Source organism: Lissotriton vulgaris, chromosome 9 (genome assembly GCF_964263255.1).
Source record: "Lissotriton vulgaris chromosome 9, aLisVul1.2, whole genome shotgun sequence".
Classification (NCBI taxonomy): Eukaryota; Metazoa; Chordata; class Amphibia; order Caudata; family Salamandridae; genus Lissotriton; species Lissotriton vulgaris.
In genome coordinates this window covers 1057087242-1057105094 of record NC_141697.1, presented here as the reverse complement: position 1 = coordinate 1057105094, position 17853 = coordinate 1057087242, and the positions used below count along the sequence as shown (strand labels likewise).

The 17853-nt window shown below is 45.5% G+C and overlaps 1 protein-coding gene across 2 annotated transcripts in view; it reads right to left on the bottom strand.

The window, feature by feature from the left end:
* FBLN2 (fibulin 2) overlaps positions 1-17853 on the bottom strand; it is a 632659-nt gene that overhangs the window by 59835 nt on the left and 554971 nt on the right. For both annotated transcript variants that reach the window (XM_086939012.1, XM_086939013.1), the window contains 2 exons: positions 3248-3385; positions 1724-1867 (listed from right to left, as the gene is read on the bottom strand). In XM_086939012.1, the coding sequence (XP_086795138.1) occupies positions 1724-1867; positions 3248-3385 (282 nt within the window). The remainder of the gene's footprint in view (positions 1-1723; positions 1868-3247; positions 3386-17853) is intronic.

The following is a 17853-nucleotide window of genomic DNA, read 5'->3' as shown; positions in this document are numbered from 1 at the left end:
AGCACTCCACATCTACCTAATGAAGGTCAAGGGTGAATTAAGCACACAGCAGTGGAACTTTAAAAATGTGAGTGAGCCTGTAGCCCCTCTCTAGTGTCACAGGGTAAAATGTTCCTGTTTACTACTATTGAGCACTACATGGAATGCTCTCACCACAAACTCATGCTGGTTAACTCCTGGTAAAGGCAGTATCCTTCCACCACTAGGAGGGTAGCGCTTTGGGTTTAAGACCGCAATTTGTGGGACAGGCCTATGTCATGATGCACGTTTACCTATGACAAAAGAATAGCATTAAGGATCTAGACAATAGTACAGTTGGGCACTCAGGGCAGGGACAAACGTCTCTTACCATGCGCAGGACTTTTGAGTCTGTAGATTTTCGAGTTTGCGCCAAGAGTTTGTGGTGTAAATACCATCCTTACCTTTACAGCTATCACTTGTGAGAAATACTTTTGTAGGTAGCTAAGCCATTTTGGTACAGGCAGCCACTATATAGAATAAACTTCCTCTCACTTCAACATTAAACGAAAACCCTTATCATTGGTTATTCAAAGTAAGGGCCTTCTTTAAAATAGTGGTCTGTCATAGCAGTAATATACTGTTCCACTGATCAACAGTGGAGCCTATAAGATCTCCTATAACAAAACACACTGCCATGATTACACTCACTAAGAGTAAATAAACAAAACAACTATTTTTTATATAGTCATTAACCCCTTTCCTGCGGCCCCGATTTTCCCGCAGTGCGGCACTTCCGCAAAACGGGCAGGGCCGCGTTGGCCATTGGCCGACGGCAGCACTGGGAAGGTAGTGCTGCCGTCGGCCAATGGCCGATGGCAGCAAGGAAGGGGTTAATAGTATTTCTGGAGCGTAGATCCTACCGCAACCAAAGAAAAGTGCTTGGTATCAATGTAAGTAAAAGGGCCAGTAGTAATTGGGGAAGAGTGGTGAGGAAGATATACGATGAAGAAGTAGGCAGTAAACAGATGTAATGGAGAGCTGGTCATATGAAGGGCCGGGGCGAATTGCAGACACTGTTTGCACATATCTGCAGTGGGACCCACCAGTCCACGATCAGGCTGTTCGCAAAGATAACATTCATGACAGGTTTGTGGTTGCAGGGCAGAGGTGTTTTTAAGGTTTTGAGATGGAAATTCACCAAGTTAGTTCATGTGCTACAGATATCACATCCCGAAAATAGTGAGCAGTTCTCCCTGTTTCCAAGCTAAGGAACACATCTTTCAGGATATTAGAGTGTACAAAGCTGTACCTCGACATGAGAAAAGCTGAAATCATCACATCCTCAAAAGTGTGTGCAAGAGCTACCATGCATTCATATCAGGTTAGCTACGTGTGGAAAAAGCACACTTCACTGTTAGTGAACTGACTTCTGGCTTAGTAGAGAGAAAGGTGTGCTTAATTGTTAGGGATGCCTCTTTCCCTCCAAAACTCACAAAAGTGCAACATAGTAAACATCAACCAAAGTGGCATCACACGACCATTCACTCTCCCCAAATGTAATTTGATGAAACCTGAAGCATGATCTTTGACCAGGATGACATCGCAGGAAGTGACTGAAGTTAATTTCCCACAATCCTGAAGGACCTATAGTGTTTTGCATTGTTCTCAAGCTTGGGTCAGTCTTTAAATTAAAGGGGTGCAGCCATTTGGTGTGCTAATCAATTCATACATTAAGACCAGTTTTTTATGTGATTTCACTCACCAATGCACCGGGAGCCATCCTCGCTCGAATGGTAGCCTCTGCTGCACATTAGAAGGTTCCTCTGACAGGTGTAGGAGCCCACGGTGTTGATGCAGTTAAATCCAACTTTGCACGGCTCAGGAAGTGATGTGCACTCATTAACATCTGTGACATGAAACACAGCCGATGACTCAAAGCAGTTAGTCAACCCAAGAGCTACACTACACCATTTCTATCCATGCAGCAAAAAGTGACACCTGGTCAACACAGGTGCCGTGCTCCATTGAAGATATTTCTGTTCATTCAGTAACATTCATTGACATCTGTGAAACAGAAAGGAGCCAATCACTAGACCAGGTAGTCATCACAAGTGCCGTGCTCTGATGGAATTATTTACATGTGATCATTAACATTCACTAACATATGTCAAATGGAGCAGAGCCAGTCATTAGACCAGGTAGTCATCACAAGTGCCGTGCTCCACTGGGGACATATCTATGTGATCAATCACATTCACTAGCATCTGTGAAATGGAACAGAGGCAATCACTGGACCAGCGAGTTAACACCCGTGCCATGCTCCATTGAAGACATTTCTATGCGACCATTTTCATTCAATAACATCTACAAAACAGAAGCAAGCCAATCACTTGACCAACTAGTCAACACAGGTGCCTTGATCCATCGAATACATTTCTATCCGTTCTTCAACGTTCAATAAAGTCTGCGAAAGCGAACAGAGCCAATCCCTAGACCAGCCTAGTCAGCACGAGCCACGCTCCAGTGAAGACACTGCTTTCAATTTCACAAAGTACAATGTAAGGATCCATCATCTATGCACTGCCACTCCTTTCTTCAGAAGACTTTATCCCTACTTAGCTCTGCAGCAGGCTTTACTTAATAAAAGAAATACCCCACACAATGCAAATTTTCCATAACAACCATAGTTTGTCTCTTAATATTTAATGGATGCATGTTAAATAAATAATTGTGGTCTTCTATGATGTTTTTCATTGAGACGTCGTTTTTTTCAGGGGGAAATATGTATGCTTTTTAGCAGAGAATTTATGCTTGGTCGTTTTGTGCCCAGCTGTCAGGGTGTTGAATAAAAACGGAGACATTTCACTAGCTTGATCTTCTCACAATTATACCGCTGTTACTATCTATGTACCCGTGAACACTGCGACGGCCCTGCCCCTCTACGACATGCATCTACTGAACTTGTGAACTCCCCTACTGCTCGATCAGACTCATATTATAAATGTCATCCAACTTGTTGGTCCCCCCACCTTCAGTGTCAATGGTAGTACACAAGGCAGACATGTTTAATGAGTTTCTCTATAAACCATCACTTGCTTTTTGAAGCCAAGTGTGCACCATAGAACACCACACATAAAATTGTCAAATAAAAAAAGAACCCTTTGGGGTTTCTCATAAAATACACTATTATTATACCGACTCATGCAGTCAGGTGATGCCCTTTTTGCACACAGCACATGGATCTCACTAGGTTTGTGGTCAAGATGCGGAGAGTTGTAGAGCTTACCAACACAGTTACCGGCGGGGTCTTGTATGAACCCATCACGGCACCGCTGCTTCAGTTCACAGTAAAAGGACCCCTTTGTATTCTGACAAACGGAGTTCACCTTGCAGTCGTGAGTTCCACGCTCACACTCGTCAATATCTAAAGAGAAGAGAGAAAGTAAAAAAAGTCAACAATCTGGACAAAGCATTGATTTTGTACCATTTTCAGTGAGCTATAGGAACTTGTGGAAATAACTGTTTTGTTTATAAAGTTGTCTAAAGAGCATTAGAGTGAAGTACCAGAGTACGCAATTAACAAGAAAAGTACAATGTAGGTTTAGAGACATTGAAATTATTGGGCATGTTAGCTTTAAGAAATTATAATGCATTACTTTTCATTACAAAACAGTAATAGTGATCTAGAAGGAATCTAGGGCCAGATGTAGGTGGCCCAATACCGGTCGGTAACGGCCGAAATTACCGAATTTCGGCCGTTACCGACCGGTATTTGGCATTGGGATGTAGGTGGCCTAAATCGCAAATTCGTTAATTTACCGATTCGGTATTTTAAGGAATCGGTAAAGTACCGATTCCTTAAAATACCGAATCTGTAAATTAACGAATTTGCAATGTAGGGAGCACTCAAATGAGTGCTTTTCCCATTTTAGGATTCGTTGTTTACCACCAACTATAAATTGGTGGTAAATAAGGAATACCTTTGAAAATGCAAATCTGTGCATTTTCAAATGTGCCATGTGGCATACATGCCCTTAGGGCATGTATGTGTGCCACATCTGCACACAAGCACGATTCAGGGGTGCAACAGGATGTCAAAGTGACACCCTGGCACCCTTGAATGTGTCCCCCATTTTACCGAATCGGTATTTACCGATTCAGTAATTGCCATTCATTTCTATGGGCCTCCAGGCCAATAGGAATGAATGGCAATTACCGAATCGGTAAATACCAAATTTTACAGATTCGGGAAAATTTACCGAAAAATTACCTACATACTATTTACCTATTCTTAAATACCAAATCGGTAAATTTCGGTATTTAAGAATAGGTAAATAGTATTTACTTACATCTGGCCCCTAGTGACATCCAATTGGTGTGTTAAAAATCTGTGAGTGTTTTGGTGAGCTTGTGAATCACATGCATTCAATATGGTTATGAAGTAGCTGGATAGGTGTTGGGGACAGGAGGGTTGGGACGTATAAGTTAAGAGATGAGAAGAGCTTCAATGACCCAAACCTTAGCCTGTGGCCTATCCCGATGTATTTACCTTTCCATTACCTACCAGACCTGCACTGAAACACCAGGAGACTATAGGGGAGGCGGGAGAGTCCAGCAGTGGGGTGAGATTGCATCAATCAATGCATTACACAACCAGCATCACCGGACTTGCACCATGTGTAAACTCGTTTAGTTGTAGTAGAGCACGTGTCTGTTGCGAAGGGGGTTTAACACCACAGTGGGTACAGTAACCAGCAGTGGTGGATGCTGGAAGGAGGAGTTATGGAACTAGTGCAGACCATGACGGTGCCGACTGTTTGGAAAGAAGATGGGATCAGTTCTCAAAATTGCCGAAGAGAGTAGGGGGGCCACAATACGGGGGCCATGAGTAATATATCCAAGGCAGAATACTAAAGTCAAGTGAGATGCCAAGGGAAAGAGGACCTAGATGATGCACTTGAATCCGAAATAATCATGTGCACATAGTGACATCTATCGTACTTTTGGTCTTTGCACCTTGTGAAATAATTGTTTATGGATCATCTTTGTAAGATAAGTTTCAAAGAACGGGCTTTTTAAGTTATTTGTGGGACAATTGTGCAAGAAGGAGCAATGGCACTCTGATAGAAGGCATTCCCATATTCTTGGAGTCCATCAGCCAAAGATTGTTTGAATGTTTGATGCCTCTTGATAGAGGGGATCATCAAAAAGGTTTTTTTATTGTGCACCTCTCAGGAGCCTCTGGATACGGATAGCTGGCCAGCTAAGTACCTGGTAAGTACCCTTATGCACTTTGGTGAATGGCTTATAACTCAAACAGGCGCCTTGGAAAAAGCAACAAACATCAACTTTTATGCCAGTTGAGGATGATCAGAGAGTTTGGTGGACGCAGGGCACGTCTGAAAATAAATAAACAGGTCTGTAGATATTGCAATACCTTTAGTGAGGGGTTGCTGTAGTCCAACCTTGAGGGGCATGGTTTTTAGAAGGGCTTTAGCCCAGCCAATCTTCTGCTTCATTGGGAAATACCCTTGACTCAGCAAGCCGTTTATAACCATCATCATCACGGTTCATTTAATAACCAGGTAAGCTGGTATTGGGTATCTAAAATGATGTGATTGTTGTACTGATACGACCTTTCTTTCATCTTTTTAACTCATCTTCCAGCATAAGATGAGTGAAATTCTCCTGGCCTGCTTTTTCTGTGTGGTCACTAACAAAGACTGAGGGATATATTCACAAGGAAGTGTGATAACTACCGCAAGAGTAGCGTAAGGCAACATTCAACATCGCAGCATACCGCGGGAAAACAACTTAGTGTCAACGTGGAATTCACAACACAGCGGTAGCATGCGATAGTTTGCCGAAACCGTGGCCAATGCCCGCAATACAGCCACCTCGACGGAGATAAAAGCAAAAACCCCAACGTGATAAAACCTGCGATGTGCCAAAGCTAGATAAGTTAACAGTGACAACCAGCGCAAGGGCAGCAATACTCATGCGCAATGTGGGAAAAAGCACAAGAACATCATACAGGAAATGCCAATGGACAAAATTCATCAACAGTGGAGTACCACGGATGCACCCTGGACAACTGCAGAGGACAACATGTACACCACAACATCCAAGCAGCGTGGAAGAATGGAACCGACAGGCACACCGCATGATAGAGACCAGTGGCAGACAAATCAGAGCCGCTGGAGTGACACACCCACCGTGTAGCATATGCACATAAGCAGAAGTGCACCTTGACATTGACAACATCCCGGTACAAACATCAACCTCTCCACAATTGAACACAGGACACAACTTGTTCCACAATTGTGCACAACCTGGCAAATCACATATGAAACCGCATGAATATGTAACATGACAATGTAAAAGTACAACCTGTAAACGCAAATATGTTTTATTCACACATGCAGTGCAGTTGGACATCTTCTACTGTAGCATTATTGCCATGGACTGTCACAATGAGACGTGCTCTTGAGAATTAAATGTCAATGATGGCATTCCTACGGGCCATTCCTGCCCCAACTGCAGAGGGATGTGGGCCACCTTCCCCATCACCACCATCATCGGCCGATACATCTGGAACTGGGATCCATGTGGCCCTGGTGCGAATACTGATGTTGTGCAACACACAACATGCAACAATCATCTTGCACACAATGTCCGGGCTGTACAAGAGCTTCCCACCTGTGCCGTCCAGGCACCTGAAACGTGACTTCAACATACCCAATGTGCGTTCAACAATGCCACTGGTGCGTATGTGAGCCCCATTGTACTGCCTCTGGGCGGGTGTGGCCGGGTCTCGGAGGGGTGTCATCATCCATGGGCAGAGTGCATATCCTTGATCACCTGTGACAGTGCAGGGAGAAAAGAGTAAATACTTGGTCCGGCATGATGTGATGGCAGGTCCACCAATCCAGTGATGCCTGTGCTGGCTGTGTGTGGGGTGTGTGTAGGCCAGCCCTCAGGGAGTAGCTGATGCTGTCATCTACACCAACGGTCATCAGGCACTCAGAAATGCAATGTCAGTACTAAAAGGGGGGATGACTCGAGTCGCACAGGGCTAGTGGGCCCGGATGCACAGCGGCCGACAGGGCCAACCGCCACGGGACGCTGACCTGTGGGAGACTGGGGTAGGATCATGTGGGCAGAGCAGGGCCTCAAATGTGTCATGGCTGCATTCCGCATCTCCACACGTTCAGCTGCTGTGTGGCTGTGGTGCCATGAGAAGTCTGTATTGGGTGCAGGGGTAGCCCAGGATGGAGTGGTGTGGTTGTGTCTGTTAGGTGGTTGTGTAGTTTGGCATGTAGAATGTGGTCTGCTCACAGGTGCATCCCCACAGTTGTGCTTTGTGTGTTGGAGGCTTTGGGTAGTGTGGTGTGTCGATTAGTTACTTACCAACGAGCAGTCCCGTTCCATATGTGCCATCCTGGAAGGGCTGGTTGATGATGGACTGTCGGAAGATGAAGGAATCAAGCACACTGCCTGGGTAGTTGGCTACGACATTGGTGATTAGTCCCTGGTGGTCCACTATTGTCTGCACATTAATGGAATGCGTGCGCTTTCTGTTGCGGTAGTGGTGTGCCATAACCGCAGGGGGCAAACGTGGGATATGTGTGCAGTCATTGCCCCCAACATGGCCGGGAATCCGGCTATGGTGTAGAAGCCTTGCTGTGTCTCTAGCTGTTCCTGCGCAGCATTGGGCAAGTGAAGGTACTGGGGTTTGAAGCTGAGGATGGCATCCAGGACAGGTGTTATGAACTTTGATAGGGCTGGCTGTGAGACAACTCTGGCAGTTGTTGGTTGGAAGGTACCAGAGGCCAACAGGTGCAGCACAGCCAGCTGCTTTGTCTACGGAGGGATGTTGGTTCTCCGCTGAGTTGGGACCGTCAGCCTGTGGGTGATGTGGGTCATGATGCGGATGATGGTTGTCCTCTTGAGCCTGTAGTGGGCAATGACTTCCTCGGGCGTTAGATCTGTGAGAGTGGTGCGTTTTTGGTAGGTTCGCTGTCTTACTCTGCGCTGACTCTATGGTGGTCCGGGGGGTGGTGGCGGTGGGTGTTGTGGCCCTGTTGGGGCTCCTAGCTGTATGATGAGTAGCTCCATGACGTTATTTGTTCTTCGGGTGAGACTGTGTGCGGGGCTCCGTTGCCTACTGCAGGTAGTCGTCCGGCTTTACACCTGCTTGAGGCAGGTGTTAAATACCTGCGGCTACAGCGGCTTATCGCCTGTTTTTTGTTTGCTTCACGGGTCTGTCAGTTCGTTGTGACAGTGGTGTTGTTGTTTTTTCATGTGTTTTTGCACAGGAACGCCTACTCTGCATCTCATTAGGGTTAGTTGATGGTGTCCGCCGTGGTGTTAGGTTTTGGGGCGGATATCGCAGGAAAACTGACAATGTCTGCTGTTAACACCAGCTTGGAAATGCTGAGGTAAATTTATCACGACTTTGGCTGTAATACAGTGCCGTTAATTCGCCAATGGCTCCTTGTGAATATGCCCCCATATTTCTTGAGTTAAAAGGAGCATTTTTCTTAAAAGAATTCGGAAACTGATGTTTCAACAAACGAATTGAGGATGGAAAGGTGGTTTGTAGAGGTGGATTTTTTCAGACTTGATCGGAAATTTTATTCATTCTCTTTTAAAATGCTCCTGTCTCTGCCTTGTTCTGTCTGTGTTTACATTATCTCTATCACACCTTCATGTTGTTCATAGGAAACAAGCATTGCATGGTGGGTGTGATATTTACCATTTACTTCCTGTGGCTCGCAAAAACCTCCTTACTGTGATACCCACCTAAGGAAGGTCTGATTTATTGTTCTTATTTTAATTTCATTTGATCTTATTTTTCGTATGTATGAGAGGAAACACTTTGCTGATAATACCTGTCATTTTGTTGTGATGTGCACATTGTAAGTCTCTGACAACTGTTTCTATGCATAGCTGCTACATTGCAAGTATTTCAAACTTGTCACGGTACATAAGTTTGACATTTTATGACTCATTTTTGGTGGGTTTTCATCTCACCTGTGTGTGTGTTTTAACTGCTGAATTGGGAGGTGATAAGCAGCTGATCCAACCAATCACCTATTATGTGATCTTGAATCAAAAGACTGACCTGAACATAATGATGCTTAGAAGAGCAACCCTGTCTTCAAGTGAGCATGTAAATTGCTCTCGTAAGTCATTTGTTTGAAGAAAGGATGAGTGAAAAATGGTGATAGTTGTAATAGTGGGACTGGGAAACTCCCACATTGTAGGTTTAGGTTGCACAGAAAGATATTTGAGTCACATGGTGGTCTGTGCCAGTGGGTCTTGGAAGGGTTGGGGCTGCTTATTCCTATGACCAGTCTTTGCAAGTGGTTTGAGAGATGGGACTGAACCATGTTTCCATCTGTATTATTATATTACAGTTTAATTCATGCAGAGTGCCAGTAAATTCTATGTGATTTGCCATGGCAGCACAGCGAACTGTGTGAGGCAGTTCAAAGGTGTCATTGCACTAATTGTGAAGGAGTTTCAATAGGCGGTTTTATATATTGGGGGTGTTATGTTTAAAAGGGTTCAGCCTGTTGCAATGTCTGTGGGATAAGGGTTGTACAGAGTCCAAACATCTGGATTCAACTGTTAAATCCGGTGATGTTATATGAAATAACACAACCGATAAAGCAGCATTCAAGTCACTCAAAAGAAATTGTTAAAGTAAATCTTGCCTTCATTCTCCAGGATCAAGGCGATGGTGGTATTAATTCCCAAGATACTAAGAAATGTAAAAATGATGATGCTGGAAAAGTGGAAATATGTTGTCCCCTCCCTCAAACCGATCTAAGTGAAAAATTGATTCCTAACCCAGACAAGCGTGGCGCCCTTAGTGGCATCCTGGGCGGGAGCCAGCAGAGACGTCCTCGAGGCAGAAACAGGACAGGGAAGAGCCAGCAAGATAGAAGGGAGGCATGGCATGACCACGTGAGCCTACCACGTGAGCCTAACGTCATCAGGAAGGCAGGGTCGACAGAAACATGTCGACAGAAACATGGATGAACGCCACATCAGCCCCAGACATCACCATTGCCATCCCGGAAGGCTATAAGATCATTCGCAAGGACCGTACCGGCCACACAGGAGGAGGCATCGCTATCGTCCATAAGAAATCCATCCGCATCTCAACCAGCTCAGACGTCAATCTCGCCAACTCTGAACACCTTCACTTCCAGATCCACACCGACCCCAAGACCACACTCAGAGGCACCCTCCTTTACAGATCACCAGGACCCCGCGCACAATTTAGTGAAGACATCACGGACTTCATCACTCCACACGCGCTCCCCTCCTAGGAGTACATCCTCTTGGGAGACCTCAACTTTCACCTTGAAAAGAACAACGACCGCAACACCACCACCCTTTTGGACAACCTCGCCAACCTCGGACTTAAACAACTTGTCACTACCCCCACCCACATCGCAGGTCACACACTCGACCCTATCTTCACCTCCAGCAAACATGTCTCCTTCAGCCACACCACAGCTCTCCTTTGGACTGACCACAGCTGCGTTCACTTTGCCTACAACAAGCCCACATCCAACATCCACCCCCAACCTACTCTGCAAAGAAACTGGAACAAAATCACCATCGACCAGATCTCCTCATCGCTTCTGCAAAACCCCCCAGCCCACTCCTCAAACCCAGACCAAGCTGCCACCAACCTCACCCAATGGTTATCCAACAGCGCCGACAGCCTAGCACCACTGAAAAAACGACAAATCAAACTAGGCAGCAAGAAGGCCTCATGGTTCAACGATGATCTTAAGAAATCCAAGAAACTCTGTCGCTCCCTTGAGAAGGCCTGGAAAAAAGACCCAAACTCCAGCACCAAGGACGCCTTCAAAAACGCCACCCGCATACACCACCAACTGATCCGGAATGCCAAGAAAGCCGCTTTCAAGGACCGACTAGATAACAACGCCCACAACAGCAAGGAATTATTCAACATCGTCAAGGAATTTACCAACCCCTCAGTCAACTCCAACGACATCACCCCCTCTCAAGCCCTCTGCGACTCCCTAGCCTCATTCTTCCACAACAAAATTGCAGACATCCACAACAGCTTCGAAAACCGACCCAAAGACCAACCCACCCAACCCCCTGCAGGACCCCCACCCCCCCGAATATCCTCAATAACTGGAAGCCAATCTCCACTGAGGACACCATCCGTCTGATGAACTCTATCCACTCAGGATCCCCCACAGACCCATGCCCTCACCACATCTTCAACAAAGCAGACTCCATCATAGCACCACACCTCCGAGACGTCATCAACTGCTCCCTCAAATCCGGCACCTTCCCGGAAAGCTGGAAACATGCCGAACTCAGCGCCCTTCTGAAGAAACCCACAGCTGACCCCACCGAACTCAAAAACTACCGCCCCATCTCGCTCCTCCCATTCCCGGCCAAAGTCATTGAGAAAGCTGTCAACAACCAGCTCGCCGCCTTCCTCAAAACCAACAAATCCCTCGACTCCTCACAATCCGGCTTCCGAGCCAAGCACAGCACTGAAACCGCTCTCATCGCAGCAACAGACGACATTCAAACTCTACTGGACAATGGAGACATAGTCGCCCTCATCCTCCTCGACCTCTCCGCGGCCTTCGACACGGTCTGTCATAGCACCCTTTTACAACGCCTCAGAAACGTCGGAATCCAAGGAAAAGCACTGGAATGGATCACCTCGTTCCTCACCGGAAGAACCCAGAGAGTCCGCCTTCCACCATTCAAGTCAGAGGCCACTGAAGTCATCTGCGGCGTACCACAAGGATCTTCACTCAGCCCCACCCTCTTCAACGTATACATGAGCCCCCTCGCGGTCATCGCACGCCAACACAACCTCAACATCATCTCCTACGCCGACGACACTCAACTGATCTTATCACTCACCAGAGACCCTAACACTGCCAAAACCAACCTGCATGAAGGAATGAAAGAAGTAGCCGAATGGATGAAACACAGCCGTCTGAAACTGAACTCAGACAAAACAGAAGTCCTCATCCTAGGCACCTCCCCCTCCGCCTGGGATGACTCTTGGTGGCCAGAGGCCCTTGGAAAAGCACCCATCCCGACAGACCACGCACGGAACCTGGGCGTCATCCTGGATTCCTCACTCTCGATGAACAGACAAGTCAACGCCGTTTCTTCATCTTGCTTCAACATTCTTCGCATGCTCAAAAAAACATTTCGCTGGATCCCCACCGAAACTAGAAAAACAGTCACCCACGCTCTGGTCACAAGCCGACTGGACTACGGAAACACCCTTTACGCCGGTACCACCGCAAAACTCCAGAAAAAACTCCAACGCATCCAGAACGCTTCAGCTAGGCTCATATTAGACATCCCGCGTAAAGAACACATCTCTGGTCACCTGCAAAGCCTCCACTGGCTCCCCGTCAATAAGAGGATTACTTTCCGACTCCTAACCCACGCACACAAAGCACTCTACGAAATCGGACCCGAATGCCTCAACACACGACTGTCCTTCTACACCCCCCCCCGCCAGCTACGATCCTCCAACCAGGCCCTTGCCACTGTACCTCGCATCAACAAAACCACCATGGGAGGTAGATCCTTCTCCTACCTGGCAGCTAAATCCTGGAACTCACTTCCCACTCACCTTCGTCTTACTCAGAACCACCTAGCATTCAGAAAGCAACTTAAAACGTGGATATTTGACAAGTAAGTCCCCACCCTTCTTCAAGCGCCTTGAGACCCTCTGGGTATGTAGCGCGCTATATAAATTTATTGACTTGACTTGACTTCCCTCCCCCGAGGGTAGAAAAGCCTCGGGGGAGGCTGAACTAACCCTCTTTGTCCTCTCTCAACAGCTCCGGCGGCAGCAGACCAGCAAAGAAGTACAGTGTTAGCCGGGTTTCTGCACGTGGAGAAAAGGAGAGGGCCTCACAGCGTAGTCATTAGGTGGGTGTTAGGAGATATCTGTGTCGCTGATTAGGACGAATGCTCACCGAGCTCAAGCGGCGCTACATGTGCAGTAGTGTGAGATTTTTAGCATAAACGATTTTTCTATTTTCTTTACTTCGAGGAAAAGCTCTGTAGAAGGGAATGCAGTCGTGGAGAACGTCCAGGCCCGGAGCAGGAACCTAAACTGGTAATATAACCAGCGAACGTTGGAAGAAGTCCACAGCGTGGGATGCAATGGCGGAAGCCTCATGGCTAGTGGACAATAGGTATGCATTTCCGGCCATGATTTAAACCTGTGCAGATGCTTTTGCCCCAAAGCTTGCGTTGGTTTTTTCAAGTTGTTTCGTCCTTCTTGTGTAACTAATAGTAGCGCGACCGTGCGGATGCTTTTGCCCCCAAAGTTTGTGATAGTTTTTCTATCTAGTAGCCAGTATTAATGTTGGAAAGACGTGTCGGGACGGGGGATATGTAGGACATTTGACTAAGTAGGACGTTTCTACTAGTGCCTGTATTTATGTCAGGGGCACCGCGGGTCTTCGGCGTGCCTAAAACAAAAAGGGTGCTTCCTCCGGTGCCTTAGGTGGCGCACCAGTGCCTCCGGGCTATGCAGGGATCGGGGAAGAGGAACGGATCACAGGGGCCCGCCAGACACGAATGAGGTAGAAATAGAAAAAGTAGCAACCCACGCATCGCAGGAAGGAAAAGGGTTTGTGGGTAATGCATAACAGGCGCAGAGTAGTTCCAGGCTTGCATTTGGGAAGACACAGGGTGTATATGCGACAAAGGATCTTTTCAGTGTGATATTTATTCAGATTTGCAAGAAGACAAGGTCATACGTTTATGTGTATGCTAAACGCATTTCCCTATTTTCCGGGTGCATAAATAATTGTCTCTTACTTTGATTTCATTCTAATGTGTATGTATTCAGATTTTCAAGCTCGTCCATCAGACGAGGTCATACGTTTATGTGTATGCTAAATGCGTTTCCCTATTTGCAGGGTGCATAAAAATTGTCACTTACTTTGATTTCATCCTAATGTGTATTTTTCGTTCCATGGCCTATGGCTATCGTTTGCACTACCTGTCATTGGCGAGAATTGAACTGGTTTGAGTGTAGCTCCCTATGCAGATATTTGTTTCGGCTTAGGCCATGGCGCTACCACAGCTTCACGCAGCTTTCTCCGCATGTTGGTTACCCCTTTACCAGAGGAGGCTTCCTTGCTAATGCTCCCGTACTGGCACCACTTTAACCACTGCCAAACGAAGTATACTTAACCCTCAGCGGGTACACCTACCCCCTGCGAGCGCGACTCCCAGAGAAAACAGGAAAACAAACTGCTGCAGGAGACAGGCCTTGATGAGCAGTGTCTGCTACAGGGTTACTACCTTCCTCGCCACGGAAATCCAAACTACGTAAAAATTCATGCTCTTTATTTTAGTCTAAATATGAATTAAAAAGAGGCTTTTGTGCTGCATTTAAACTCCGGCAGGTCTCTGGTGCGCCATGACAGTTTTTTCCAGATGCCTGGCTGGCTGCTAAATGGCAACATGTGACTCCTCCTGAACGATTAGAGCAAGATTTCCTTTTTCTGCAAGTGCTAATTCCATTTCCTGCTATGTAACAGCTGTCTCCATTGAGCTTTAAACTTTTCCCCTGGCATTTGCGGGAATGGCGGCAACAATAGGTGACCCAGGGTGCGTCCCAAAGGGCCTCCATGTTCCTTTATGACACTCCAGCCTTCCCTATTCGAAACCACTTAACCGACTAGAAGGCATTTGCTGATCCAATTACAGTTCCCTCGTCCCAAGGCACTGACCTTATTTTCGGTACACGTTAATTGTGAGGACTTTGCGAATAACCAACTCCAGACCCAAAGGGCTGGTTTTTGCTGAGTGGGGAAAACGGATTTTGAACACAGGAAAATATCCCAATGTCCTGTTTCTTGAAAGAGTGAGAATACGGGTCTGCTCGGTTATAGCACACTCTAGAGAAGTGTTTATTAAATGACAGAGCCGGATGAGGGAACCTAACATAAGCCCTGGCAAAGAACACTCACACAAGTCTTGTCCCCTTGTCTGCTTGACAGGGCTTTAAGTGGGACTAAAAAATGGAAGGGTCTCTCAAAGGGGCGCGGCCGATGTAATTAAAAGCGTGGCTTAAAAACTCTAGTCTTGGAAACAAATATATGCATGTGTTTTATTATTTGGCATTCATTTTAGAATGAATGCCGTGTCAAATTGTACTCAACGTTAAGGGGCTGTTCGTAGATAGTTCCAAGTATCTGAAGGTGTTTTGTTCGTCGCCTTCAAAGTACGAACGCGAAATACCCCCTTTGTGCAGGTTTTAACCATTTGTGCTTGCTGCAGATACACAAGTTGACCTATTGTCCAAGATAGTTCCAATTAGAACTGCAGTTGTAGTGGTATATTATTTCTTTTTTGTGTGCAATATACACACCTGCAACAGTGTTTGGAAGAAGTCTTTGAAAACAAATATATGCATTTGTGTTGACAACTCATTTCAGCAACAACGTATGTATTTCAGGTTGGTTTACATTTTTCTCCCTATTCAATTTCATATTTCAATTTTTCATACTGCAGTTTCCGCAACAGATCAGTTTATGTTTTAAATTGAGCCATATTCCAGATTACATTGAAGAATAATGATTTGACTTACAGTATAAGTTTCGGAAAAGACTTTAGACATTGCTGAGTTGAAAATTATGAATGAATCTTTCAAAAAAGCGTGTACATACTGATTAAACAATTTGGTCCTTTCATGTGCTCCTCATCCCAGAGGAGAAGGAGTAATCCCAGATCAATGATGCAGACATTTAGAATGACCCGCTATAGTAGCCATGTCATGCACCTTGACCCAGTAATTTTTATCATTCTCCTCCCCCCAATGCAGGCTGATACTGTCGCTCTTATCGGCGGCCAAATCGTTAACTAGATGCTCCTCCCCTGAGGAGTTTGAATAGTCTGACAGTCGATAAAATTTGTCCACAGCCTCCTCATCTCTAGAGGTTATTAGATTATTCCCTCCAGAGCGATCTGAAGATAAGGGGTCGATTGATGCATTAATCTGGGTACAATCATTGTTGGCATGAGAACAACTAATACGTGATAAAGTGTTGGGCACTCCCCCTTTAAACAGGTAAAATTGGCATGCCCGCAACTGTCTCATTTTTATACTTATTAGTCCATATTAGGTGGTTCAACATGAACCCAGGGTCTGTTTATTAAATGCTACAAGTGAGCTGCAGCACTCATTGTGCCACTCCCTGAAGTAGCATAGCAAAACATATCTCAAGCCTGCACTGCAACGTGTTGTGCAGTTATAACCTGCAATTTATCTCCAGCAAAATAAGCCTTTTGCCTGGCATACATGTTCCTTTTAACGCTATTAAGTCACCCATAATGCAGGCCCTAACCACTATTAGGACAGGGGGCTTGGTATTTCAAACGTAGGACATATGTGATATGTTTTATATGTCATGACAGCGAAAAGCTCCAAAAGTAGCTTTTTTATTACTGTTTAATGGCTCGTTTTCCAATAGATTAACACTAGGTTACTTTAGCCTACTTAACCACATCGCTGCTGTGGTTATTTTTCCCCTGTGCTGGAAATTGCTGTTTGGCTTTATTCATGACGAGCTCAGCTCGTCATCAGCACAGCTCAACTGTGCCTCATGACGAGCTGAGCTCGTCATGAGCATGGAAGGGGTTAATAACTGATAACCTCATTTTGGGAAGAGTTAAACAATTTGTTTTCCACTTTTTTGAGTTGTATTGTAAATGGCCATTTAATAGTAAAGTTGGAATTAAGTTACAATTCTGAAAGTGTAACATCTAGAAAGTTGGCATTTTTCTGCCCAATCAAATGTGCCTTTCTGAAAGTGTCCATGTCATATGACTGTGAATGGTTTGCTTGTTCCCTTACACAATTACTTGCTTACTCATTCGAAGAACCAAACAAGTGAAATTTGACAATCAATGAAGATCCAATTTACATTTAATTACAAAGCAGATATATTTGGTATGTCAGGGCTGTCCTTTCTTTAATGCAATCCATACACTAGGAGGATCAACATTGCCAGACAAAATATGTTTGCTCCTAGTATATATCCTGGACGTGTAAAGTTCATTCTACATTTCTCTCATAGCTGTGGATTTTGGCACAAAAGCATAATATGTTGGAACCTTGCATAGCTATGTCATTTTCATGAATATTTGTGCTAATTTGCCATTTTTTATCAGAGCAGTCCGTGTATGTGTACAAATATAGCCTGTAAATCAGTGTTCCACTTTATAGGTTCAATTTTAATGCGTTCACATTTCCCATTGCGAGGGTATGAAGTTTGAATTCATTTTATATGAAGACGTCTTTTAACGTGACCGCCTGCAGTTGCTTTAAGGGTCATATTTTACATATTACTGCAATACTTCATTAGCTAAGATTAGGCTCCGTCAGCCGCGGTGAATACTTCGTAATAATTATTCTCTGCATAACCTTTCCTCGGGCTTCGCCTTGTCAGGCATCATAATCGGCAATGGGTAAAGTAGCCTTCAAGAACATAGAATCTCCAGCTGCTTCACTGGCTGGCAGTCGTCAATGTGTATTTTATTCAGAGGATCATTGATGCCAGGTAGCTTGATAAGGAATGCATGTCACGACAAGCAATTGCAGTCAGCCTGGAAGTTAATTTATTAACTGTCTACCTTCTACGGTAGGATTGGCAGCCACAGGTCAGCTGGATGAAAAGGGTTTAAAAGCAGCAAGTGAGGAAACCACCCTGGAAATGAAGGGAGGACTCCAAGGTGCCAGAGGTGGTTTCTTGGGTTAGTCCCATTCAGCTCACTACGGTGCAGTTGCCTTGATCAGGCCTCAACTTAAGCATCATGATAGATGGTGGG